Source organism: Oncorhynchus tshawytscha, unplaced genomic scaffold (genome assembly GCF_018296145.1).
Source record: "Oncorhynchus tshawytscha isolate Ot180627B unplaced genomic scaffold, Otsh_v2.0 Un_contig_2459_pilon_pilon, whole genome shotgun sequence".
Classification (NCBI taxonomy): Eukaryota; Metazoa; Chordata; class Actinopteri; order Salmoniformes; family Salmonidae; genus Oncorhynchus; species Oncorhynchus tshawytscha.
This window is the reverse complement of record NW_024609232.1, coordinates 11,611-37,500: the sequence shown is the minus strand read 5'-3', so window position 1 is coordinate 37,500 and position 25,890 is coordinate 11,611. Positions and strand designations below refer to the sequence as shown.

The 25,890-nt window shown below is 51.1% G+C and overlaps 1 protein-coding gene across 1 annotated transcript in view; it reads left to right on the top strand.

Moving 5' to 3' along the window:
- Window positions 1-15,771, top strand: part of LOC112242309 (rho GTPase-activating protein SYDE1) — a 36,260-nt gene extending 20,489 nt beyond the window's left edge. Inside the window, 6 exon segments of the mRNA XM_042314575.1 lie at window positions 7,376-8,398; window positions 9,598-10,328; window positions 10,987-11,028; window positions 11,030-11,192; window positions 12,068-12,297; window positions 15,542-15,771. Of these exon segments, the coding sequence (XP_042170509.1) occupies window positions 7,376-8,398; window positions 9,598-10,328; window positions 10,987-11,028; window positions 11,030-11,192; window positions 12,068-12,297; window positions 15,542-15,733 (2,381 nt within the window). The 3' untranslated portion in view covers window positions 15,734-15,771.
- The last annotated feature ends 10,119 nt before the right edge of the window (window positions 15,772-25,890 follow it).

The window sequence follows — 25,890 nt, the reverse complement described above, 5'->3', positions numbered from 1 at the left end:
CAGGGTGGGTCTGCTGTTCAGGGTGGGTCCACTGTTCAGTATCAGGGTGGGTCTACTGTTCAGTAACAGGGTGGGTCTACTGTTCAGGGTGGGTCTGCTGTTCAGGGTGGGTCTACTGTTCAGTATCAGGGTGGGTCCACTGTTCAGTATCAGGGTGGGTCTACTGTTCAGTATCAGGGTGGGTCTACTGTTCAGGGTGGGTCCACTGTTCAGTATCAGGGTGGGTCTACTGTTCAGTATCAGGGTGGGTCTACTGTTCAGTATCAGGGTGGGTCTACTCTTCAGTATCAGGGTGGGTCTACTGTTCAGGGTGGGTCTACTGTTCAGTATCAGGGTGGGTCTACTGTTCAGTGTGGGTCTACTGTTCAGTATCAGGGTGGGTCTACTGTTCAGTATCAGGGTGGGTCTACTGTTCAGTATCAGGGTGGGTCTACTGTTCAGTATCAGGGTGGGTCTACTGTTCAGGGTGGGTCTACTGTTCAGTATCAGGGTGGGCCTACTGTTCAGTATCAGGGTGGGTCTACTGTTCAGGGTGGGTCTACTGTTCAGTATCAGGGTGGGTCTACTGTTCAGTATCAGGGTGGGCCTACTGTTCAGTATCAGGGTGGGTCTACTGTTCAGGGTGGGTCTACTGTTCAGTATCAGAGTGGGTCTACTGTTCAGGGTGGGTCTACTGTTCAGTATCAGGGTGGGTCTACTGTTCAGGGTGGGTCTACTGTTCAGTATCAGGGTGGGTCCACTGTTCAGTATCAGGGTGGGCCTACTGTTCAGTATCAGGGTGGGTCTACTGTTCAGGGTGGGTCTACTGTTCAGTGGGTCTACTGTTCAGTATCAGGGTGGGTCTACTGTTCAGTATCAGGGTGGGTCTACTGTTCAGTATCAGGGTGGGTCTACTGTTCAGTATCAGGGTGGGTCTACTGTTCAGTATCAGGGTGGGTCTACTGTTCAGGGTGGGTCTACTGTTCAGTATCAGGGTGGGTCCACTGTTCAGTATCAGGGTGGGTCTACTGATCAGTATCAGGGTGGGTCTACTGTTCAGGGTGGATCTACTGTTCAGGGTGGGTCTACTGTTCAGTATCAGGGTGGGTCTACTGTTCAGTATCAGGGTGGGTCTACTGTTCAGGGTGGGTCTACTGTTCAGTATCAGGGTGGGTCTACTGTTCAGGGTGGGTCTACTGTTCAGTATCAGGGTGGGTCTACTGTTCAGTATCAGGGTGGGTCTACTGTTCAGGGTGGGTCTACTGTTCAGTATCAGGGTGGGTCTACTGTTCAGTATCAGGGTGGGTCTACTGTTCAGGGTGGGTCTACTGTTCAGTATCAGGGTGGGTCTACTGTTCATATTTTTTAATTCCCCTCATCAATCTACACATAATACCCCATAATGACTTCGCTCCGTTCATCTTTCCCTCAATCCTGGCTAGTCTCCCAGTCCCTGCCGCTGAAAAACATCCCCACAGCATGATGCTGCCACCACCATGCTTCACCGTAGGGATGGTGCCAGGTTTCCTCCAGACGTGACGCTTGGCATTCAGGCCAAAGAGTTCAATCTTGGTTTCATCAGACCAGAGAATCTTGTTTCTCATGGTCTGAGAGTCTTTAGGTGCCTTTTAGCAAACTCCAAGCAGGCTGTCATGTGCCTTTTACTGAGGAGTGGCTTCCGTCTGGCCACCCTACCATAAAGGCCTGATTGGTGGAGTGCTGCAGAGATGGTTGTCCTTCTGGAAGGTTCTCCCATCTCCACAGAGGAACTCTGGAGCTCTATCAGAGTGACAATCGGGTTCTTTGTCACCTCCCTGACCAAGTCCCTGCTCAGTTTGGCCGGGCGGCCAGCTCTAGGAAATGTCTTGGTGATTTCAAACTTCTGTGTTCTTGAGGCCACTGTGTTCTTGGGGACCTTGTGTTCTTGTCTCGACACAATCCTGTCTCGGAACTCTACAGACAATTCCTTCAACCTCATGTCTTGGTTTTTGCTCTGACATTCACTGTCAACTGTGGGACCTTATATAGACAGGTGTGTGCCTTTCCAAATCATGTCCAATCAATTGAATTTACCACAGGTGGACTCCAATCAAGTTGTAGAAACATCTCAAGGATGATCAATGGAAACAGGATGCACCTGAGCTCAATTTAGAGTCTCAAAGGGTCTGAATAGTTATGTAAATAAGCTATTTCTGTTTTCGCTTTGTCATTATGGGGTATTGTGATGTCATTATGGGGTATTGTGATGTCATTATGGGGTATTGTGATGTCATTATGGGGTATTGTGATGTCATTATGGGGTATTGTGATGTCATTATGGGGTATTGTGATGTCATTATGGGGTATTGTGATGTCATTATGGGGTATTGTGATGTCATGATGGGGTATTGTGTGATAGTACTAGTGAGGGTTGGGAGGGTAGTCTACAGTAGGTGTGATAGTACTAGTGAGGGTTGGGAGGGTAGTCTACAGTAGGTGTGATAGTACTAGTGAGGGTTGGGAGGGTAGTCTACAGTAGGTGTGATAGTACTAGTGAGGGTTGGGAGGGTAGTCTACAGTAGGTGTGATAGTACTAGTGAGGGTTGGGAGGGTAGTCTACAGTAGGTGTGATAGTACTAGTGAGGGTTGGGAGGGTAGTCTACTGTAGGTGTGATAGTACTAGTGAGGGTTGGGAGGGTAGTCTACAGTAGGTGTGATAGTACTAGTGAGGGTTGGGAGGGTAGTCTACAGTAGGTGTGATAGTACTAGTGAGGGTTGGGAGGGTAGTCTACAGTAGGTGTGATAGTACTAGTGAGGGTTGGGAGGGTAGTCTACAGTAGGTGTGATAGTACTAGTGAGGGTTGGGAGGGTAGTCTACAGTAGGTGTGATAGTACTAGTGAGGGTTGGGAGGGTAGTCTACAGTAGGTGTGATAGTACTAGTGAGGGTTGGGAGGGTAGTCTACAGTAGGTGTGATAGTACTAGTGAGGGTTGGGAGGGTAGTCTACAGTAGGTGTGATAGTACTAGTGAGGGTTGGGAGGGTAGTCTACAGTAGGTGTGATAGTACTAGTGAGGGTTGGGAGGGTAGTCTACAGGTAGGTGTGATAGTACTAGTGAGGGTTGGGAGGGTAGTCTACAGTAGGTGTGATAGTACTAGTGAGGGTTGGGAGGGTAGTCTACTGTAGGTGTGATAGTACTAGTGAGGGTTGGGAGGGTAGTCTACAGTAGGTGTGATAGTACTAGTGAGGGTTGGGAGGGTAGTCTACAGTAGGTGTGATAGTACTAGTGAGGGTTGGGAGGGTAGTCTACAGTAGGTGTGATAGTACTAGTGAGGGTTGGGAGGGTAGTCTACAGTAGGTGTGATAGTACTAGTGAGGGTTGGGAGGGTAGTCTACAGTAGGTGTGATAGTACTAGTGAGGGTTGGGAGGGTAGTCTACTGTAGGTGTGATAGTACTAGTGAGGGTTGGGAGGGTAGTCTACAGTAGGTGTGATAGTACTAGTGAGGGTTGGGAGGGTAGTCTACTGTAGGTGTGATAGTACTAGTGAGGGTTGGGAGGGTAGTCTACAGTAGGTGTGATAGTACTAGTGAGGGTTGGGAGGGTAGTCTACTGTAGGTGTGATAGTACTAGTGAGGGTTGGGGGGTAGTCTACAGTAGGTGTGATAGTACTAGTGAGGGTTGGGAGGGTAGTCTACTGTAGGTGTGATAGTACTAGTGAGGGTTGGGAGGGTAGTCTACTGTAGGTGTGATAGTATTAGTGAGGGTTGGGAGGGTAGTCTACAGTAGGTGTGATAGGATTAGTGAGGGTTGGGAGGGTAGTCTACTGTAGGTGTGATAGTATTAGTGAGGGTTGGGAGGGTAGTCTACAGTAGGTGTGATAGTACTAGTGAGGGTTGGGAGGGTAGTCTACTGTAGGTGTGATAGTACTAGTGAGGGTTGGGAGGGTAGTCTACAGTCATGGTCTACAGGTGGTGTGATAGTATTAGTGAGGGTTGGGAGGGTAGTCTACTGTAGGTGTGATAGTACTAGTGAGGGTTGGGAGGGTAGTCTACTGGTGGTGTGATAGTATTAGTGAGGGTTGGGAGGGTAGTCTACAGTCATGATCCCTCCCAACCCTCACTAGTACTAACACACCTACAGTAGACCAGCAGCATAGCCACACAGTAGCGTAGCCACACAGCAGCGTAGCCACACAGCAGCATAGCCCACACAGCACACAGCAGCATTATTATAACATTTAAAAAATGCTCAGCAATCTATACACAATACCCCATAATGAGCCATGAGGTGGAAGGAATGGTCCGTGGAGCTCCGAGACAGGATTGTGTCGGGACACAGATCTGGGGAAGGGTACCAAAACATTTCTGCAGCATTGAAGGTCCCCAAGAACACAGTGGCCTCCATCATTTTTATTAAATGGAAGAAGTTTGGAACCACCAAGACCCTGGAGCTGACCGCCCAGCCAAACTGACCAATCCGGGAAGAGAAGGTCAGTGACCAAGAACCCGATTGTCACTCTGACAGAGCTCTAGAGTTCCACTGTGGAGATGGGAGAACCTTCCAGAAGGACAACCATCTCTGCAGCACTCCACCAATCAGGCCTTTATGGTAGAGTGGCCAGACAGAAGCCACTCCTCAGGAAAAGTGAGCATTCAGGGGAAAAGGGACATTGTCAGGGAGGTGACCAAGAACCCGATAGTCACTCTGACAGAGCTCTAGAGTTCCTCTGTGGAGATGGGAGAACCTTCCAGAAGGACAACCATCTCTGCAGCCGCTCCACCAGCCTTTATCTGCAGAGAAGAACGGAGAGAAGAAACGTCTTACCGAAGGAGGCTCGCGCGGCTGTCCTACCGAAGGAGGCTCGAGACTGTCCTACCGAAGGAGGCTCGCGGCTGTCCTACCAAAGGAGGCTCGAGACTGTCCTACTGAAGGAGGCTCGAGACTGTCCTACTGAAGGAGGCTCGAGACTGGCCTACCGAAGGAGGCTCGAGACTGTCCTACCGAAGGAGGCTCCAGACTGTCCTACCGAAGGAGGCTCGCGGCTGTCCTACCGAAGGAGGCTCGCGGCTGGCCTACCGAAGGAGGCTCGCGGCTGTAATCGCTGCTAAAGGTGCTTCAACAAAGTACTGAGTAAAGGGTCTGAATACTTATGGAAATGTGTGTGTAGATTGATGAGGGCAAAATATATATATATTTTTTTTTTTTTAAGAATAAGGCTGTAACCCTGACAAAATGTGGAGAAAGGTCTGGATAGTTTCCGAAGGCACTGTATATAACGGATTAGACTATAGACAGACACAGTGGGGTTATTCATGATTCCTGCCATGTTATTGGACGTCACCAGGCTCACACACACAAAGAGAGGGAGGACTAGAAAAGAGGGAGGACACCGGAAAAAGAGGAGAGAGAGAGAGGGAGCAGAGGAGGGGAGGGGAGGAGGGAGAGGGAGGACACAGGAAAAGAGGAGAGAGAGAGGGGGGAGCAGAGGAGGGGAGGGGAGGAGGGAGAGGAGGACACCGGAAAAAGAGGAGAGAAGGAGCAGAGGAGGGGAGGGGAGGGGAGGAGAGAAAGGAGAGGGAAGACAGCCACAGGAAAAAGAGGAGAGAGAGAGAGAGCAGAGGAGGGGAGGGGAGGAGAGAAAGGAGAGGGAAGACAGCCACAGGAAAAAGAGGAGAGAGAGAGAGAGCAGAGGAGGGGGGAGAGGAAGGAGAGGGAAGAGTAAAGGAACAGGGAGAGAGGAATCCAGATGTGCAGGATGTCAGCGAGAGAGATGGATCTGAGGTTTGGAGAGAGAGAGAGAGATGGGACTGAGGTATGGAGAGAGAGAGAGAGAGATGGGACTGAGGTATGGAGAGAGAGAGAGAGAGATGGATCTGAGAGAGAGAGAGAGATGGATCTGAGGTATGGAGGTATGGAGAGAGAGGGAGAGAGATGGATCTGAGGTATGGAGAGAGAGAGAGAGAGAGAGAGAGAGAGAGAGAGAGAGAGATGGGACTGAGGTATGGAGAGAGAGAAATGGGACTGAGGTATGGAGAGAGAGAAATGGGACTGAGGTATGGAGAGAGAGAGATGGGACTGAGGTATGGAGAGAGAGAGAGAGCAAAGGAGAGAGAGAGAAAGAGCGAAGGAGAGAGAGAGAGAGATGGGACTGAGTTATGGAGAGAGAGAGACTTAACAAACCACTAAATAGCTAACCCCCTTACCCCTCTCCTTCGCTCTCAAGCTGTTTATGCTCTTTCGTTTTCCAACTTTTCTCTTTTTCCTCATGACTCATTGTAGACAGAAACACATTTGAAAAAAAATGTTGTTCTTGGGACCAAGTCAGTCACACAAATCAACAGTGGTAAAGGAAATGCTTACTGTCCTTCTGTGACAGCAAAGTCTCTCGTTGCCCATCGTTTCATTAGGAACGTCTCTCGTTGCCCATCGTTTCATTAGGAACGTCTCTGGTTGCCCATCGTTTCATTAGGAACGTCTCTGGTTGCCCATCGTTTCATTAGGAACGTCTCTCGTTGCCCATCGTTTCATTAGGAACGTCTCTGGTTGCCTATCGTTTCATTAGGAACGCCTCTCTCGTTGCCTATCGTTTCATTAGGAACGCTCTCGTTGCCCATCGTTTCATTAGGAACGCCTCTCGTTGCCGCATCGTTTCATTAGGAACGTCTCTCGTTGCCCATCGTTTCATTAGGAACGTCTCTGGTTGCCCATCGTTTCATTAGGAACGTCTCTCGTTGCCCATCGTTTCATTAGGAACGCCTCTCTCGTTGCCCATCGTTTCATTAGGAACGTCTCTCGTTGCCCATCGTTTCATTAGGAACGTCTCTGGTTGCCTATCGTTTCATTAGGAACGCTCTCGTTGCCCATCGTTTCATTAGGAACGTCTCTCGTTGCCTATCGTTTCATTAGGAACGCTCTCGTTGCCTATCGTTTCATTAGGAACGTCTCTCGTTGCCCATCGTTTCATTAGGAACGTCTCTCGTTGCCCATCGTTTCATTAGGAACGTCTCTCGTTGCCCATCGTTTCATTAGGAACGTCTCTCGTTGCCCATCGTTTCATTAGGAACGTCTCTCGTTGCCCATCGTGTCATTAGGAACGTCTCTCGTTGCCTATCGTTTCATTAGGAACGTCTCTCGTTGCCCATCGTGTCATTAGGAACGGTCTTTATTGGACTGGATAATGACCCTAATACAGTCTTTATTGGACTGGATAATGACCATAATACAGTCTTTATTGGACTGGATAATGACCATAATACAGTCTTTATTGGACTGGATAATGACCATAATACAGTCTTTATTGGACTGGATAATGACCATAATACAGTCTTTATTGGACTGGATAATGACCATAATAGTCTTTATTGGACTGGATAATGACCATAATACAGACCATAATAGTTGCGTTGTTTCCCTCCAGACATCCAGCGGAAGAGTGATGTCATCCAAAGCGCTTCATCCTCATCGTTGTCAACGGTAACGACAGAGGAGGCTGAACCCCCGACCCTTCCACCGGAGGACAGCACCACCACCCCACGCACCCAGATAACAGTGGCCAAGAAACAGCAGTGGGCCAAACTGGCCTCCACACCAGGCACAGAGGGCTCTCACAGCCTGCTCTACGGGGCTTGTGACTCGGATAGCAGCTCAGGAAAGGCCCAGGTCTCAACCGCCAAACAGGCCTGGAGCCAGAAGACGTTAGTGGAGGCCGGGCTGGACAGGAGGAGGTGTGATGATTTAGACTGGGAGCATCAGGGACAATGTAGCACCTCCTTCTGTGAGCCTCCTCCCCCTGTCCACACCGCAGTCCCAGAGTTCACCAACCCTATAGGAGGTTACGCTGAGATCTGTGTCTCCTCCTGTATGGTGAAGTCCTCGGGGTCAGGGGCCTATCTCCAGACCCTGGACAGGAGCAGCCGAGCCTGGGTACTGTCCACAGGAAAGAGCCAGGCTGCCGACGAGTCCTACTCGCGTCTAGGCCTCCCCCCCAACTGCTTCGCTGAGCTGAGGCAACGCACAGAAGGGGACAACAACATTTGGTACAACCCTATTCCAGAGGAGGAGGACGTGTTGCGTGGCATCGGAGGTTTAGGACGTTTAAGAGGAGGAGGTGGAGGAGGAGGAGGAGGTGGAGGAGGAGGAGGAGGAGGTGGAGGAGGGGGAGGGGGTGTTAGGTTAGATAGTGAGAACCCCTGGAGGAGGAGGGAGACAGAGGGGCTGTCAGAGACGTCGAGGGATCCCCAGATGAGGAGCCAGCGACGGGCAGGGATGGTGGTGAGCCCTGGCACCGGTGGAGGTGGAGGGGCCTCCCGTTTAGAGCGTCATGCCACCCAGAACCAGTGCCCTTCAGGTGGCTCCAGCCCAGACAGCGCCCATCAAACCAAAGCCATCACATTAGACAGCTCAGCCTGCAGTAGGAGAGACAGAGACGGAGACAGCCCAGGTAAGTACATACTGTAGAACAAGCTACTGTAGCTACATGAAGGTAGTGTAGTCACCTACAGATAACTACTGTAGCCACATGAAGGTAGTGTAGTCACCTACAGATAACTACTGTAGCCACATGAAGCTAGTGTAGTCACCTACAGATAACTACTGTTGCTATATGACATCTCTCTCCTCTCTCCTCTCTCTATCCCTCTCCTCTCTCCATTCCCCTCCTCTCTCCATCCCTCTCCTCTCTCCATTCCCCTCCTCTCTCTATTCCCCTCTTCTCTCCATCCCTCTCCTCTCTCCATTCTCCTCCTCTCTCCATCCCTCTCCTCTCTCCATTCCCCTCCTCTCTCCATCATCTCTCCTCTCTCCATCCCTCTCCTCTCTCCATTTCCCTCCTCTCTCCATTCTCCTGTCTCCATCCCTCTCCTCTCTCCATTCCCCTCCTCTCTCCATCCCTCTCTCCTCTCTCCATTCCCCTCCTCTCTCCATCCCTCTCCTCTCTCCATTCCCCTCCTCTCTCATCCCTCTCCTCTCTCCATTCCCCTCCTCTCTCCATCCTCTCCTCTCTCCATTCCCTCTCCTCTCTCCATCCCTCTCCTCTCTCCATTCCCCCATCCTCTCTCCATCCCTCTCCTCTCTCCATTCCCCTCATCTCTCCATTCCCCTCCTCTCTCCATCCCTCTCCTCTCTCCATTCCCCTCCCCTCTCATCCTCTCTCCTCTCTCCATTCCCCTCCTCTCTCATCCTCTCTCCTCTCTCCATTCCCCTCCTCTCTCCATTCCCCTCCTCTCTCCATCCCTCTCCTCTCTCCTTCTCTCTCCTCTCTCCATCCCTCTCCTCTCTCCATTCCCCTCATATCTCCATTCCCCTCCTCTCTCCATCCCTCTCCTCTCTCCATTCCCCTCCTCTCTCATCCTCTCTCTCTCTCCATTCCCCTCCTCTCTCCATTCCCCTCCTCTCTCCATCCCTCTCCTCTCTCCTTCTCTCTCCTCTCTCCATCCCTCTCCTCTCTCCATTCCCCTCATATCTCCATTCCCCTCCTCTCTCCATCCCTCTCCTCTCTCCATTCCCCTCCTCTCTCATCCTCTCTCCTCTCTCCATTCCCCTCCTCTCTCATCCTCTCTCCTCGCTCCATCATCTCTCCTCTCTCCATCATCTCCATTCCCCTCCTCTCTCCATCATCTCTCCTCTCTCCATCCATCTCAGATGTAATTCAACAGATCCAGAGTGAGGAACTGCAGTCTTTCGGGGTTGCAGGTGGAGAAGGGGGTGTTTCCAGCTCCGGAGGAGGTGTGTCAGTCCCCTCAGACAGCCCCGGTGCCCAGAAGAAAGGGGGCGTGGCCAGCAGCATGATGGACAGGATCAAATCCCCAGGAATGGTCCGGAAATCCCTTTCCATGAAGATGAAGAAGCTCCCCGAACTCCGCCGTAAACTCAGCCTGCGCTCCTCTCGCTCCCATCGCCACGGGAAGGAGGGGACGGGCCGAGGAGGAGGGGACGGGGGTGGAGAGGGGACATCACCCCCAGACGTCCGTAAGGAGCAGTCCAACGAGGTGATCAGCAGGTACCACCTGGACACTTCGGCCCCGGCGAGACCACAACGACGCTCCTCCAGGGGACGCTCCTCTGCCGCCAGTAAGGGGGGCTACCTGAGCGACGGAGATTCACCTGAGCTGCTGCCCAAACAGGGTGGACCAGGGGGACCCTCCTCGGCCCACAACCCCCCTCTTCCACCACCCCGCTCCACCCACCACTCCAGCCAGGAGGGAGTGACCATGACCTCTGACCTGAGCTCGTTCAGAGTCTACAACTTGTCGGACCAGCCACGGTGCGCCCAGCGCGTCTCCGGCCTGCTCACGGTGCATCTCGTTGGGGTGGAGAAACTGCTGAGGGCCCCTAAACAGGACGCCAGTAAGGAGGTGTTCTGTGCCATCCAGGTGATTTTTAATAAAGTCTGTCTGTCTGCCTGCCTGCCTGCCTGTCTGTCTCTTTCTCTGTCTGTCTGTCTGTCTGCCTGCCTGCCTGTCTCTTTCTGTGTCTGTCTGTCTGTGTATGTCTGTCTGTCTGTCTGCCTGTCTGTCTGTCTGCCTGTCTGTCTGCCTGCCTGTCTGTCTCTTTCTCTGTCTGTCTGTTTGCCTGCCTGTCTCTTTCTCTGCCTGCCTGTCTGTCTGCCTGTCTGTCTGTCTGCCTGTCTGTCTCTCTTTCTCTGTCTCTTTCTCTGTCTGTCTGTCTGTCTGCCTGTCTGTCTGCCCTGCCTGTCTGTCTGTCTGTCTGTCTGCCTGCTGTCTGTCTGTCTGTGTCTGTCTGTCTGTCTGTCTGTCTGTCTGTCTGTCTGTCTGTCTCTATTTCTCTGTCTCTATTTCTGTCTGTCTGTCTGTCTGTCTGTCTGTCTGTCTGTCTGTCTGTCTGTCTGTCTGTCTGTCTGCCTGCCTGTCTGTCTGTCTGTCTGTCTGTTTGCCTGTCTGTCTGCCTGTCTGTCTGTCTGCCTGTATGTATATCTGTCTGTCTGCCTGTCTGTCTGCCTGTCTGTCTGTCTACAATGTATTTAGTGTCATTGAGAATAACACCAAACTTATTTTCCATTGTGTTCATCAGGTGGATGGTGTAACCAGGGCCCGTACCGGCCTGCTAACCTCCAGGGGGCTCTCTGCCCCTCAACCACACCTTCAACCTGGAGCTGGAGAGGGCCAGGCTGCTGAAACTGGTGGTGCTCACCCCTTACCCCGGGGCTGAGACTACCACCATGAAGGGCAGCGACTCCACAGCAGCGACCAGGAACAGGGTCTGCTGTCTGGGGCTGTGTCCATACCCCCTCTGTTCAAAGGTAGGAGCAACCAGAGAGTTAAAAGTTCATATGAACGTAGTAGATGCAGTTCTATGTCTCGTTGTTGTTATTGTACCATCCACTTCACTGATGCTTGGCACTGTGAGGGATGCAGCTGAAGGGTTTTCCATACCAGTGGACTTTATTTTGTCTGAAGGCATCTTAGCTCTCCTTAGTTCCTGATCTTCTTTTGGAATCACTCTGTCAATCGGACTGTGTTTGTCCTTCTCTTGTTCATTCCCTTCTCCTTCCCCTTCTGCTATCTCTTCTGTCCCTCTCCTTCCCCTTCTGTCCCTCTCCTTCCCCTTCTGCTACCTCTCGTGTCCCTCTCCTTCCCCTTCTGATATCTCTTCTGTCCCTCTCCTTCCCCTTCTGCCATCTCTTCTGACCCTCTCCTTCCCCTTCTGTCCCTCTCCTTCCCCTTCTGCTATCTCTTCTGTCCCTCCTTCCCCTTCTGATATCTCTTCTGTCCCTCTGAGGGCCTTAGTTCCTGATGTATGTGACAAATAAAATTTGATTTGATTTGATTTAGTTCCTTCCCCTTCTGCTATCTCTTCTGTCCCTCTCCTTCCCCTTCTGTCCCTCTCCTTCCCCTTCTGCTATCTCTTCTGTCCCTCTCCTTCCCCTTCTGCTATCTCTTCTGTCCCTCTCCTTCCCCTTCTGCCATCTCTTCTGACCCTCTCCTTCCCCTTCTACTACCTCTCGTGTCCCTCTCCTTCCCCTTCTGCTATCTCTTGTGTCCCTCTCCTTCCCCTTCTGCTATCTCTTGTGTCCCTCTCCTTCCCCTTCTGCTACCTCTTGTGTCCCTCTCCTTCCCCTTCTGCTATCTCTTGTGTCCCTCTCCTTCCCCAGCCTCTCGGTCTCAGCAGATATGCGTTAGATTAGAGCCCAGGGGTCTACTGTACGTGAAGCTGACCCTGCTGGAGCAGTGGGAGCCCCCCGACCCCCGACCCTGCCACCTCAACCCCCCCATGGTGTTTGGAGTGGAGCTGCGCCACCTGGTGGACAAGGAGAACACCGCTGCCCCCGTTCCTCTGCTCATACAGAAGAGTGTGGCTGAGATCCAGAAGAGAGGACTGAGGGTTAGTTAGTTTACAGCACACTGTTTCATTCACAGGACAATAACCCCCACCTCATTTACACTGTTTCATAGACAGGACAACAACCCCCCCCTCCTCATTTACACTGTTTCATAGTCAAGACAACCCCCCCCCCTCATTTACACTGTTTCATTCACAGGACAACAACCCCCCCCCCTCATTTACACTGTTTCCAGGACAACAACCCCCCCCAGCCTCATTTACACTGTCTCATTTGTTTCATAGACAGGACAACAACCCCCCACCTCATTTACACTGTTTCATAGACAGGACAACAACCCCCCACCTCATTTACACTGTTTCATAGACAGGACAACAACCCCCCACCTCATTTACACTGTTTCATAGACAGGACAACAACCCCCCCCACCTCATTTACACTGTTTCATAGACAGGACAACAACCCCCCCGTTCCTCATTTACACTGTTTCATAGACAGGACAACAACCCCCCACCTCATTTACACTGTTTCATTCACAGCACACTGTTTCATTCACAGGACAACAACCCCCCCACCTCATTTTACACTGTTTCATTCACAGGACTACAACCTCACCTCTAATTTACACTGATATGTACTCTATAGCGGTCAAATAAACCAGCTGGAACATGTAAATGTTGATGTGTCTGAATGGTTTTGGTTGTCTCATGTCTGTAGGTAGAGGACCTGTCTGTCTGTCTGTCTGTCTGTCTGTCTGTCTGTCTGTCTGTCTGTCTGTCTGTCTGTCTGTCTGTCTGTCTGTCTGTCTGTCTGTCTGTCTGTCTGTAGGTAATACTCTGGTCTGTCTGTCTGTCTCATTTACACTGTTTCATAGACAGGACAACAACCCCCCACCTCATTTACACTGTTTCATTCACAGGACAACAGCCCCCCACCTCATTTACACTGTTTCATTCACAGGACAACAGCCCCCCACCTCATTTACACTGTTTCATTCACAGGACAACAGCCCCCACCTCATTTACACTGTTTCATAGACAAGACAACAACCCCCCACCTCATTTACACTGTTTCACACACAGGACTACAGCCCCCACCTCATTTACACTGTTTCATAGACAAGACAACAACCCCCCACCTCATTTACACTGTTTCACACACAGGACTACAACCCCCACCTCATTTACACTGTTTCACACACAGGACTACAACCCCACCTCATTTACACTGTTTCACACACAGGACTACAACCTCACCTCTAATTTACACTGATATGTACTCTATAGCGGTCAAATAAACCAGCTGGAACATGTAAATGTTGATGTGTCTGAATGGTTTTGGTTGTCTCATGTCTGTAGGTAGAGGACCTGTCTGTCTGTCTGTCTGTCTGTCTGTCTGTAGGTAATACTCTGGTCTGTCTGTCTGTCTGTCTGTCTGTCTGTCTGCCTGTCTGTCTGTCTGTAGGTAATACTCTGGTCTGTCTGTCTGTCTGTCTGTCTGTCTGTCTGTAGGTAATACTCTGGTCTGTCTGTCTGTCTGTCTGTCTGTCTGTCTGTCTGTCTGTCTGTCTGTCTGTAGGTAATACTCTGGTCTGTCTGTCTGTCTGTCTGTCTGTCTGTCTGTCTGTCTGTCTGTCTGTCTGTCTGTCTGTCTGTAGGTAGAGGACCTGTCTGTCTGTCTGTCTGTCTGTCTGTCTGTCTGTCTGTCTGTCTGTCTGTCTGTCTGTAGGTAATACTCTGGTCTGTCTGTCTGTCTGTCTGTCTGTCTGTCTGTCTGTCTGTCTGTAGGTAATACTCTGGTCTGTCTGTCTGTCTGTCTGCCTGTCTGTCTGTCTGTAGGTAATACTCTGGTCTGTCTGTCTGTCTGTAGGTAATACTCTGGTCTGTCTGTCTGTCTGCCTGTCTGCCTGTCTGTCTGTCTGTCTGTAGGTAATACTCTGGTCTGTCTGTCTGTCTGTAGGTAATACTCTGGTCTGTCTGTCTGCCTGTCTGTCTGCCTGCCTGTCTGTCTGTCTGTCTGTCTGTCTGTCTGTCTGTCTGTCTGTCTGTCTGTCTGTCTGTAGGTAATACTCTGGTCTGTCTGTCTGTCTGTAGGTAATACTCTGGTCTGTCTGTCTGTCTGTAGGTAATACTCTGGTCTGTCTGTCTGTCTGTAGGTAATACTCTGGTCTGTCTGCCTGTCTGCCTGTCTGTCTGTCTGTCTGTCTGTCTGTCTGTCTGTCTGTCTGTCTGTCTGTAGGTAATACTCTGGTCTGTCTGTCTGTAGGTGGTGGGTCTGTAGGTAATACTCTGGTCTGTCTGTCTGTCTGTAGGTAATACTCTGGTCTGTCTGTCTGTCTGTCTGTAGGTAACACTCTGGTCTGTCTGCCTGTCTGTAGGTAATACTGTCTGTCTGTCTGTCTGTCTGTAGGTGGTGGGTCTGTCTGTCTGTCTGTAGGTAATACTCTGGTCTGTCTGTCTGTCTGTAGGTAATACTCTGGTCTGTCTGTCTGTCTGTAGGTAATACTCTGGTCTGTCTGTCTGTAGGTGGTGGGTCTGTAGGTAATACTCTGGTCTGTCTGTCTGTCTGTAGGTAATACTCTGGTCTGTCTGTCTGTCTGTAGGTAATACTCTGGTCTCTCTGTCTGTAGGTGGTGGGTCTGTAGGTAATACTCTGGTCTGTCTGTCTGTAGGTAATACTCTGGTCTGTCTGTCTGTAGGTGGTGGGTCTGTAGGTAATACTCTGTCTGTCTGTCTGTCTGTAGGTAATACTCTGGTCTGTCTGTCTGTAGGTGGTGGGTCTGTAGGTAATACTCTGGTCTGTCTGTCTGTCTGTAGGTAATACTCTGGTCTGTCTGTCTGTAGGTGGTGGGTCTGTACCGTCTGTCTGTCTGTAGGTAATACTCTGGTCTGTCTGTCTGTCTGTAGGTAATACTCTGGTCTGTCTGTAGGTGGTGGGTCTGTAGGTAATACTCTGGTCTGTCTGTCTGTAGGTGGTGGGTCTGTAGGTAATACTGGTCTGTCTGTCTGTCTGTCTGTCTGTCTGTCTGTCTGTAGGTAATACTCTGGTCTGTCTGTCTGTAGGTGGTGGGTCTGTACCGTCTGTCTGTCTGTCTGTCTGTAGGTAATACTCTGGTCTGTCTGTCTGTCTGTAGGTGGTGGGTCTGTAGGTAATACTCTGGTCTGTCTGTCTGTCTGTCTGTCTGTAGGTAATACTCTGGTCTGTCTGTCTGTAGGTGGTGGGTCTGTACCGTCTGTCTGTCTGTCTGTCTGTAGGTAATACTCTGGTCTGTCTGTCTGTCTGTAGGTGGTGGGTCTGTACCGTCTGTGTGGTTCAGCTGCAGTGAAGAAGGAACTGAGAGACGCGTTTGAGAAGGACAGTGCTGCTGTCAGCCTGAATGAAGAGGTTTATCCTGACATCAACGTCATCACAGGTCAGTCCCCTGTCCCCCTAAACCAGTCTCTATCAGAGGGACAGTGCTGCTGTCAGCCTGAATGAAGAGGTTTATCCTGACATCAACGTCATCACAGGTCAGTCCCCTGTCCCCCTAAACCAGTCTCTATCAGAGGGACAGTGCTGCTGTCAGCCTGAATGAAGAGGTTTATCCTGACATCAACGTCATCACAGGTCAGTCCCCTGTCCCCCTAAACCAGTCTCTATCAGAGGGACAGTGCTGCTGTCAGCCTGAATGAAGAGGTTTATCCTGACATCAACGTCATCACAGGTCAGTCCCCTATCCCCCTAAACCAGTCTCTATCAGAGGGACAGTGCTGCTGTCAGCCTGAATGAAGAGGTTTATCCTGACATCAACGTCATCACAGGTCAGTCCCCTGTCCCCCTAAACCAGTCTCTATCAGCATCAACGTCATCACAGGTCAGTCCCCTATCCCCCTAAACCAGTCTCTATCAGCATCAACGTCATCACAGGTCAGTCCCCTGTCCCCCTAAACCAGTCTCTATCAGAGGGACAGTGCTGCTGTCAGCCTGAATGAAGAGGTTTATCCTGACATCAACGTCATCACAGGTCAGTCCCCTGTCCCCCTAAACCAGTCTCTATCAGAGGGACAGTGCTGCTGTCAGCCTGAATGAAGAGGTTTATCCTGACATCAACGTCATCACAGGTCAGTCCCCTGTCCCCCTACACCAGTCTCTATCAGAGGGACAGTGCTGCTGTCAGCCTGAATGAAGAGGTTTATCCTGACATCAACGTCATCACAGGTCAGTCCCCTGTCCCCCTAAACCAGTCTCTATCAGAGGGACAGTGCTGCTGTCAGCCTGAATGAAGAGGTTTATCCTGACATCAACGTCATCACAGGTCAGTCCCCTGTCCCCTAAACCAGTCTCTATCAGAGGGACAGTGCTGCTGTCAGCCTGAATGAAGAGGTTTATCCTGACATCAACGTCATCACAGGTCAGTCCCTGTCCCCTACACCAGTCTCTATCAGCATCAACGTCATCACAGGTCAGTCCCTGTCCCCTACACCAGTCTCTATCAGAGGGACAGTGCTGCTGTCAGCCTGAATGAAGAGGTTTATCCTGACATCAACGTCATCACAGGTCAGTCCCTGTCCCCTAAACCAGTCTCTATCAGAGGGACAGTGCTGCTGTCAGCCTGAATGAAGAGGTTTATCCTGACATCAACGTCATCACAGGTCAGTCCCCTGTCCCCTAAACCAGTCTCTATCAGAGGGACAGTGCTGCTGTCAGCCTGAATGAAGAGGTTTATCCTGACATCAACGTCATCACAGGTCAGTCCCCTGTCCCCTACACCAGTCTCTATCAGAGGGACAGTGCTGCTGTCAGCCTGAATGAAGAGGTTTATCCTGACATCAACGTCATCACAGGTCAGTCCCCTGTCCCCTAAACCAGTCTCTATCAGAGGGACAGTGCTGCTGTCAGCCTGAATGAAGAGGTTTATCCTGACATCAACGTCATCACAGGTCAGTCCCCTGTCCCCCTAAACCAGTCTCTATCAGAGGGACAGTGCTGCTGTCAGCCTGAATGAAGAGGTTTATCCTGACATCAACGTCATCACAGGTCAGTCCCCTGTCCCCCTAAACCAGTCTCTATCAGAGGGACAGTGCTGCTGTCAGCCTGAATGAAGAGGTTTATCCTGACATCAACGTCATCACAGGTCAGTCCCCTGTCCCCCTAAACCAGTCTCTATCAGAGGGACAGTGCTGCTGTCAGCCTGAATGAAGAGGTTTATCCTGACATCAACGTCATCACAGGTCAGTCCCTGTCCCCTAACCAGTCTCTATCAGAGGGACAGTGCTGCTGTCAGCCTGAATGAAGAGGTTTATCCTGACATCAACGTCATCACAGGTCAGTCCCCTGTCCCCTAAACCAGTCTCTATCAGAGGGACAGTGCTGCTGTCAGCCTGAATGAAGAGGTTTATCCTGACATCAACGTCATCACAGGTCAGTCCCCTGTCCCCTAAACCAGTCTCTATCAGAGGGACAGTGCTGCTGTCAGCCTGAATGAAGAGGTTTATCCTGACATCAACGTCATCACAGGTCAGTCCCCTGTCCCCTAAACCAGTCTCTATCAGAGGGACAGTGCTGCTGTCAGCCTGAATGAAGAGGTTTATCCTGACATCAACGTCATCACAGGTCAGTCCCCTGTCCCCTAAACCAGTCTCTATCAGAGGGACAGTGCTGCTGTCAGCCTGAATGAAGAGGTTTATCCTGACATCAACGTCATCACAGGTCAGTCCCCTGTCCCCCTACACCAGTCTCTATCAGAGGGACAGTGCTGCTGTCAGCCTGAATGAAGAGGTTTATCCTGACATCAACGTCATCACAGGTCAGTCCCCTATCCCCCTAAACCAGTCTCTATCAGCATCAACGTCATCACAGGTCAGTCCCCTATCCCCTAAACCAGTCTCTATCAGCATCAACGTCATCACAGGTCAGTCCCCTATCCCCCTACACCAGTCTCTATCAGCATCAACGTCATCACAGGTCAGTCCCCTATCCCCTACACCAGTCTCTATCAGCATCAACGTCATCACAGGTCAGTCCCCTGTCCCCTACACCCCTCTATCAGCATGTCATCAGCATCAACGTCATCACAGGTCAGTCCCCTATCCCCTACACCAGTCTCTATCAGCATCAACGTCATCACAGGTCAGTCCCCTATCCCCCTAAACCAGTCTCTATCAGCATCAACGTCATCACAGGTCAGTCCCCTATCCCCCTACACCAGTCTCTATCAGAGGGACAGTGCTGCTGTCAGCCTGAATGAAGAGGTTTATCCTGACATCAACGTCATCACAGGTCAGTCCCCTGTCCCCCTAAACCAGTCTCTATCAGAGGGACAGTGCTGCTGTCAGCCTGAATGAAGAGGTTTATCCTGACATCAACGTCATCACAGGTCAGTCCCCTGTCCCCCTAAACCAGTCTCTATCAGAGGGACAGTGCTGCTGTCAGCCTGAATGAAGAGGTTTATCCTGACATCAACGTCATCACAGGTCAGTCCCCTGTCCCCCTAAACCAGTCTCTATCAGAGGGACAGTGCTGCTGTCAGCCTGAATGAAGAGGTTTATCCTGACATCAACGTCATCACAGGTCAGTCCCCTGTCCCCTAAACCAGTCTCTATCAGAGGGACAGTGCAGCCTGAATGAAGAGGTTTATCCTGACATCAACGTCATCACAGGTCAGTCCCCTGTCCCCCTAAACCAGTCTCTATCAGAGGGACAGTGCTGCTGTCAGCCTGAATGAAGAGGTTTATCCTGACATCAACGTCATCACAGGTCAGTCCCCTGTCCCCTAAACCAGTCTCTATCAGAGGGACAGTGCTGCTGTCAGCCTGAATGAAGAGGTTTATCCTGACATCAACGTCATCACAGGTCAGTCCCCTGTCCCCTAAACCAGTCTCTATCAGAGGGACAGTGCTGCTGTCAGCCTGAATGAAGAGGTTTATCCTGACATCAACGTCATCACAGGTCAGTCCCCTATCCCCTAAACCAGTCTCTATCAGAGGGACAGTGCTGCTGTCAGCCTGAATGAAGAGGTTTATCCTGACATCAACGTCATCACAGGTCAGTCCCCTATCCCCCTACACCAGTCTCTATCAGAGGGACAGTGCTGCTGTCAGCCTGAATGAAGAGGTTTATCCTGACATCAACGTCATCACAGGTCAGTCCCCTGTCCCCCTAAACCAGTCTCTATCAGAGGGACAGTGCTGCTGTCAGCCTGAATGAAGAGGTTTATCCTGACATCAACGTCATCACAGGTCAGTCCCCTATCCCCCTAAACCAGTCTCTATCAGAGGGACAGTGCTGCTGTCAGCCTGAATGAAGAGGTTTATCCTGACATCAACGTCATCACAGGTCAGTCCCTGTCCCCTAAACCAGTCTCTATCAGCATCAACGTCATCACAGGTCAGTCCCCTATCCCCCTAAACCAGTCTCTATCAGCATCAACGTCATCACAGGTCAGTCCCCTGTCCCCCTAAACCAGTCTCTATCAGAGGGACAGTGCTGCTGTCAGCCTGAATGAAGAGGTTTATCCTGACATCAACGTCATCACAGGTCAGTCCCCTGTCCCCCTAAACCAGTCTCTATCAGAGGGACAGTGCTGCTGTCAGCCTGAATGAAGAGGTTTATCCTGACATCAACGTCATCACAGGTCAGTCCCCTGTCCCCCTAAACCAGTCTCTATCAGAGGGACAGTGCTGTCAGCCTGAATGAAGAGGTTTATCCTGACATCAACGTCATCACAGGTCAGTCCCCTGTCCCCTAAACCAGTCTCTATCAGAGGGACAGTGCTGCTGTCAGCCTGAATGAAGAGGTCTTATCCTGACATCAACGTCATCACAGGTCAGTCCCCTGTCCCCTAAACCAGTCTCTATCAGAGGGACAGCTGCTGTCAGCCTGAATGAAGAGGTTTATCCTGACATCAACGTCATCACAGGTCAGTCCCCTATCCCCTAAACCAGTCTCTATCAGAGGGACAGTGCTGCTGTCAGCCTGAATGAAGAGGTTTATCCTGACATCAACGTCATCACAGGTCAGTCCCCTGTCCCCTACACCAGTCTCTATCAGAGGGACAGTGCTGCTGTCAGCCTGAATGAAGAGGTTTATCCTGACATCAACGTCATCACAGGTCAGTCCCCTGTCCCCTAAACCAGTCTCTATCAGAGGGACAGTGCTCTGTCAGCCTGAATGAAGAGGTTTATCCTGACATCAACGTCATCACAGGTCAGTCCCCTATCCCCCTAAACCAGTCTCTATCAGAGGGACAGTGCTGCTGTCAGCCTGAATGAAGAGGTTTATCACATCAACGTCATCACAGGTCAGTCCCCTGTCCCCCTAAACCAGTCTCTATCAGCATCAACGTCATCACAGGTCAGTCCCTATCCCCTAAACCAGTCTCTATCAGCATCAACGTCATCACAGGTCAGTCCCCTGTCCCCTAAACCAGTCTCTATCAGAGGGACAGTGCTGCTGTCAGCCTGAATGAAGAGGTTTATCCTGACATCAACGTCATCACAGGTCAGTCCCCTGTCCCCTAAACCAGTCTCTATCAGAGGGACAGTGCTGCTGTCAGCCTGAATGAAGAGGTTTATCCTGACATCAACGTCATCACAGGTCAGTCCCCTATCCCCTACACCAGTCTCTATCAGAGGGACAGTCTGCTGTCAGCCTGAATGAAGAGGTTTATCCTGACATCAACGTCATCACAGGTCAGTCCCCTGTCCCCCTAAACCAGTCTCTATCAGAGGGACAGTGCTGCTGTCAGCAATGAAGAGGTTTATCCTGACATCAACGTCATCACAGGTCAGTCCCCTGTCCCCTAAACCAGTCTCTATCAGAGGGACAGTCTGCTGTCAGCCTGAATGAAGAGGTTTATCCTGACATCAACGTCATCACAGGTCAGTCCCCTGTCCCCTAAACCAGTCTCTATCAGAGGGACAGTGCTGCTGTCAGCCTGAATGAAGAGGTTTATCCTGACATCAACGTCATCACAGGTCAGTCCCCTGTCCCCCTAAACCAGTCTCTATCAGCATCAACGTCATCACAGGTCAGTCCCCTGTCCCCCTAAACCAGTCTCTATCAGCATCAACGTCATCACAGGTCAGTCCCCTATCCCCCTACACCAGTCTCTATCAGAGGGACAGTGCTGCTGTCAGCCTGAATGAAGAGGTTTATCCTGACATCAACGTCATCACAGGTCAGTCCCCTATCCCCCTAAACCAGTCTCTATCCTGACATCAACGTCATCACAGGTCAGTCCCCTATCCCCTAAACCAGTCTCTATCCTGACATCAACGTCATCACAGGTCAGTCCCCTATCCCCTAAACCAGTCTCTATCAGCATCAACGTCATCACAGGTCAGTCCCCTGTCCCCCTACACCAGTCTCTATCAGCATCAACGTCATCACAGGTCAGTCCCTATCCCCTAAACCAGTCTCTATCAGCATCAACGTCATCACAGGTCAGTCCCCTGTCCCCTACACCAGGTCTCTATCCTGACCTCAACGTCATCACAGGTCAGTCCCCTATCCCCTACACCAGTCTCTATCCTGACATCAACGTCATCACAGGTCAGTCCCCTATCCCCCTAAACCAGTCTCTATCCTGACATCAACGTCATCACAGGTCAGTCCCCTATCCCCCTAAACCAGTCTCTATCAGCATCAACGTCATCACAGGTCAGTCCCCTGTCCCCTACACCAGTCTCTATCAGCATCAACGTCATCACAGGTCAGTCCCCTATCCCCTAAACCAGTCTCTATCAGCATCAACGTCATCACAGGTCAGTCCCCTGTCCCCTACACCAGTCTCTATCCTGACCTCAACGTCATCACAGGTCAGTCCCTATCCCCCTAAACCAGTCTCTATCCTGACATCAACGTCATCACAGGTCAGTCCCCTATCCCCCTAAACCAGTCTCTATCCTGACATCAACGTCATCACAGGTCAGTCCCTATCCCCTAAACCAGTCTCTATCCTGACATCAACGTCATCACAGGTCAGTCCCCTATCCCCTAAACCAGTCTCTATCAGCATCAACGTCATCACAGGTCAGTCCCCTGTCCCCTACACCAGTCTCTATCAGCATCAACGTCATCACAGGTCAGTCCCCTATCCCCTAAACCAGTCTCTATCAGCATCAACGTCATCACAGGTCAGTCCCCTATCCCCTACACCAGTCTCTATCAGAGGGACATCAACGTCATCCTGAATGAAGAGGTTTATCCTGACATCAACGTCATCACAGGTCAGTCCCCTATCCCCCTAAACCAGTCTCTATCCTGACATCAACGTCATCACAGGTCAGTCCCCTATCCCCTAAACCAGTCTCTATCCTGACATCAACGTCATCACAGGTCAGTCCCCTATCCCCTAAACCAGTCTCTATCAGCATCAACGTCATCACAGGTCAGTCCCCTGTCCCCTACACCAGTCTCTATCAGCATCAACGTCATCACAGGTCAGTCCCCTATCCCCTAAACCAGTCTCTATCAGCATCAACGTCATCACAGGTCAGTCCCTGTCCCCCTACACCAGTCTCTATCCTGACATCAACGTCATCACAGGTCAGTCCCCTATCCCCTACACCAGTCTCTATCCTGACATCAACGTCATCACAGGTCAGTCCCTATCCCCCTAAACCAGTCTCTATCCTGACATCAACGTCATCACAGGTCAGTCCCCTATCCCCCTAAACCAGTCTCTATCAGCATCAACGTCATCACAGGTCAGTCCCCTGTCCCCCTACACCAGTCTCTATCAGCATCAACGTCATCACAGGTCAGTCCCCTATCCCCTAAACCAGTCTCTATCAGCATCAACGTCATCACAGGTCAGTCCCCTGTCCCCTACACCAGTCTCTATCCTGACCTCAACGTCATCACAGGTCAGTCCCCTATCCCCTAAACCAGTCTCTATCACATCAACGTCATCACAGGTCAGTCCCCTATCCCCTACACCAGTCTCTATCCTGACATCAACGTCATCACAGGTCAGTCCCCTATCCCCTAAACCAGTCTCTATCAGCATCAACGTCATCACAGGTCAGTCCCCCTGTCCCCTAGTCTCTATCAGCATCAACGTCATCACAGGTCAGTCCCCTGTCCCCTACACCAGTCTCTATCAGCATCAACGTCATCACAGGTCAGTCCCTATCCCCCTACACCAGTCTCTATCAGCATCAACGTCATCACAGGTCAGTCCCCTATCCCCTACACCAGTCTCTATCAGCATCAACGTCATCACAGGTCAGTCCCTATCCCCAGTCTCTATCAGACATCAACGTCATCACAGGTCAGTCCCTGTCCCCCTACAGTCTCTATCCTGACATCAACGTCATCACAGGTCAGTCCCTATCCCCTAAACCAGTCTCTATCAGCATCAACGTCATCACAGGTCAGTCCCCCCCCCTACACCAGTCTCTATCAGCATCAACGTCATCACAGGTCAGTCCCCTGTCCCCTACACCAGTCTCTATCAGCATCAACGTCATCACAGGTCAGTCCCTATCCCCTAAACCAGTCTCTATCAGCATCAACGTCATCACAGGTCAGTCCCCTATCCCCCTACACCAGTCTCTATCAGCATCAACGTCATCACAGGTCAGTCCCTATCCCCTACACCAGTCTCTATCAGCATGACATCAACGTCATCACAGGTCAGTCCCCTGTCCCCTACACCAGTCTCTATCAGCATCAACGTCATCACAGGTCAGTCCCTATCCCCTACATCAGTGTCTATCAGCATCAACGTCATCACAGGTCAGTCCCCTATCCCCAGTCTCTATCCTGACATCAACGTCATCACAGGTCAGTCCCCTGTCCCCAGTCTCTATCCTGACATCAACGTCATCACAGGTCAGTCCCTGTCCCCTACACCAGTCTCTATCAGCATCAACGTCATCACAGGTCAGTCCCTGTCCCCCTACACCAGTCTCTATCCTGAGTCCCTATCCCCTACACCAGTCTCTATCAGCATCAACGTCATCACAGGTCAGTCCCTATCCCAGGTCTCTATCAGTCCCATATCCCCCTATCCCCTACCAGTCTCTATCAGCATCAACGTCATCACAGGTCAGTCCCTGTCCCCTACACCAGTCTCTATCAGCATCAACGTCATCACAGGTCAGTCCCCTGTCCCCTACACCAGTCTCTATCAGCATCAACGTCATCACAGGTCAGTCCCTGTCCCCTACACCAGTCTCTATCAGCATCAACGTCATCACAGGTCAGTCCCCTGTCCCCTACACCAGTCTCTATCCTGACATCAACATCATCACAGGTCAGTCCCCTGTCCCCCTACACCAGTCTCTATCAGCATCAACGTCATCACAGGTCAGTCCCCTGTCCTCCTACACCTGTCTCTATCAGCATCAACGTCATCACAGGTCAGTCCCCTATCCCCCTACACCAGTCTCTATCCTGACATCAACGTCATCACAGGTCAGTCCCCAATCCCCCTACACCAGTCTCTATCCTGACATTAACGTCATCACAGGTCAGTCCCCTATCCCCCTACACCAGTCTCTATCAGAGGGACAGTGCTGCTGTCAGCCTGAATGAAGAGGTTTATCCTGACATCAACGTCATCACAGGTCAGTCCCTGTCCCCTAAACCAGTCTCTATCAGCATCAACGTCATCACAGGTCAGTCCCTATCCCCTAAACCAGTCTCTATCAGCATCAACGTCATCACAGGTCAGTCCCCTGTCCCCTAAACCAGTCTCTATCAGAGGGACAGTGCTGCTGTCAGCCTGAATGAAGAGGTTTATCCTGACATCAACGTCATCACAGGTCAGTCCCTGTCCCCTAAACCAGTCTCTATCAGAGGGACAGTGCTGCTGTCAGCCTGAATGAAGAGGTTTATCCTGACATCAACGTCATCACAGGTCAGTCCCCTATCCCCTACACCAGTCTCTATCAGAGGGACAGTGCTGCTGTCAGCCTGAATGAAGAGGTTTATCCTGACATCAACGTCATCACAGGTCAGTCCCCTGTCCCCTAAACCAGTCTCTATCAGAGGGACAGTGCTGCTGTCAGCCTGAATGAAGAGGTTTATCCTGACATCAACGTCATCACAGGTCAGTCCCCTGTCCCCCTAAACCAGTCTCTATCAGAGGGACAGTGCTGCTGTCAGCCTGAATGAAGAGGTTTATCCTGACATCAACGTCATCACAGGTCAGTCCCCTGTCCCCCTAAACCAGTCTCTATCAGAGGGACAGTGCTGCTGTCAGCCTGAATGAAGAGGTTTATCCTGACATCAACGTCATCACAGGTCAGTCCCCTGTCCCCCTAAACCAGTCTCTATCAGCATCAACGTCATCACAGGTCAGTCCCTGTCCCCTAAACCAGTCTCTATCAGCATCAACGTCATCACAGGTCAGTCCCTATCCCCTACACCAGTCTCTATCAGAGGGACAGTGCTGCTGTCAGCCTGAATGAAGAGGTTTATCCTGACATCAACGTCATCACAGGTCAGTCCCTATCCCCTAAACCAGTCTCTATCCTGACATCAACGTCATCACAGGTCAGTCCCTATCCCCCTAAACCAGTCTCTATCCTGACATCAACGTCATCACAGGTCAGTCCCTATCCCCTAAACCAGTCTCTATCAGCATCAACGTCATCACAGGTCAGTCCCTGTCCCCTACACCAGTCTCTATCAGCATCAACGTC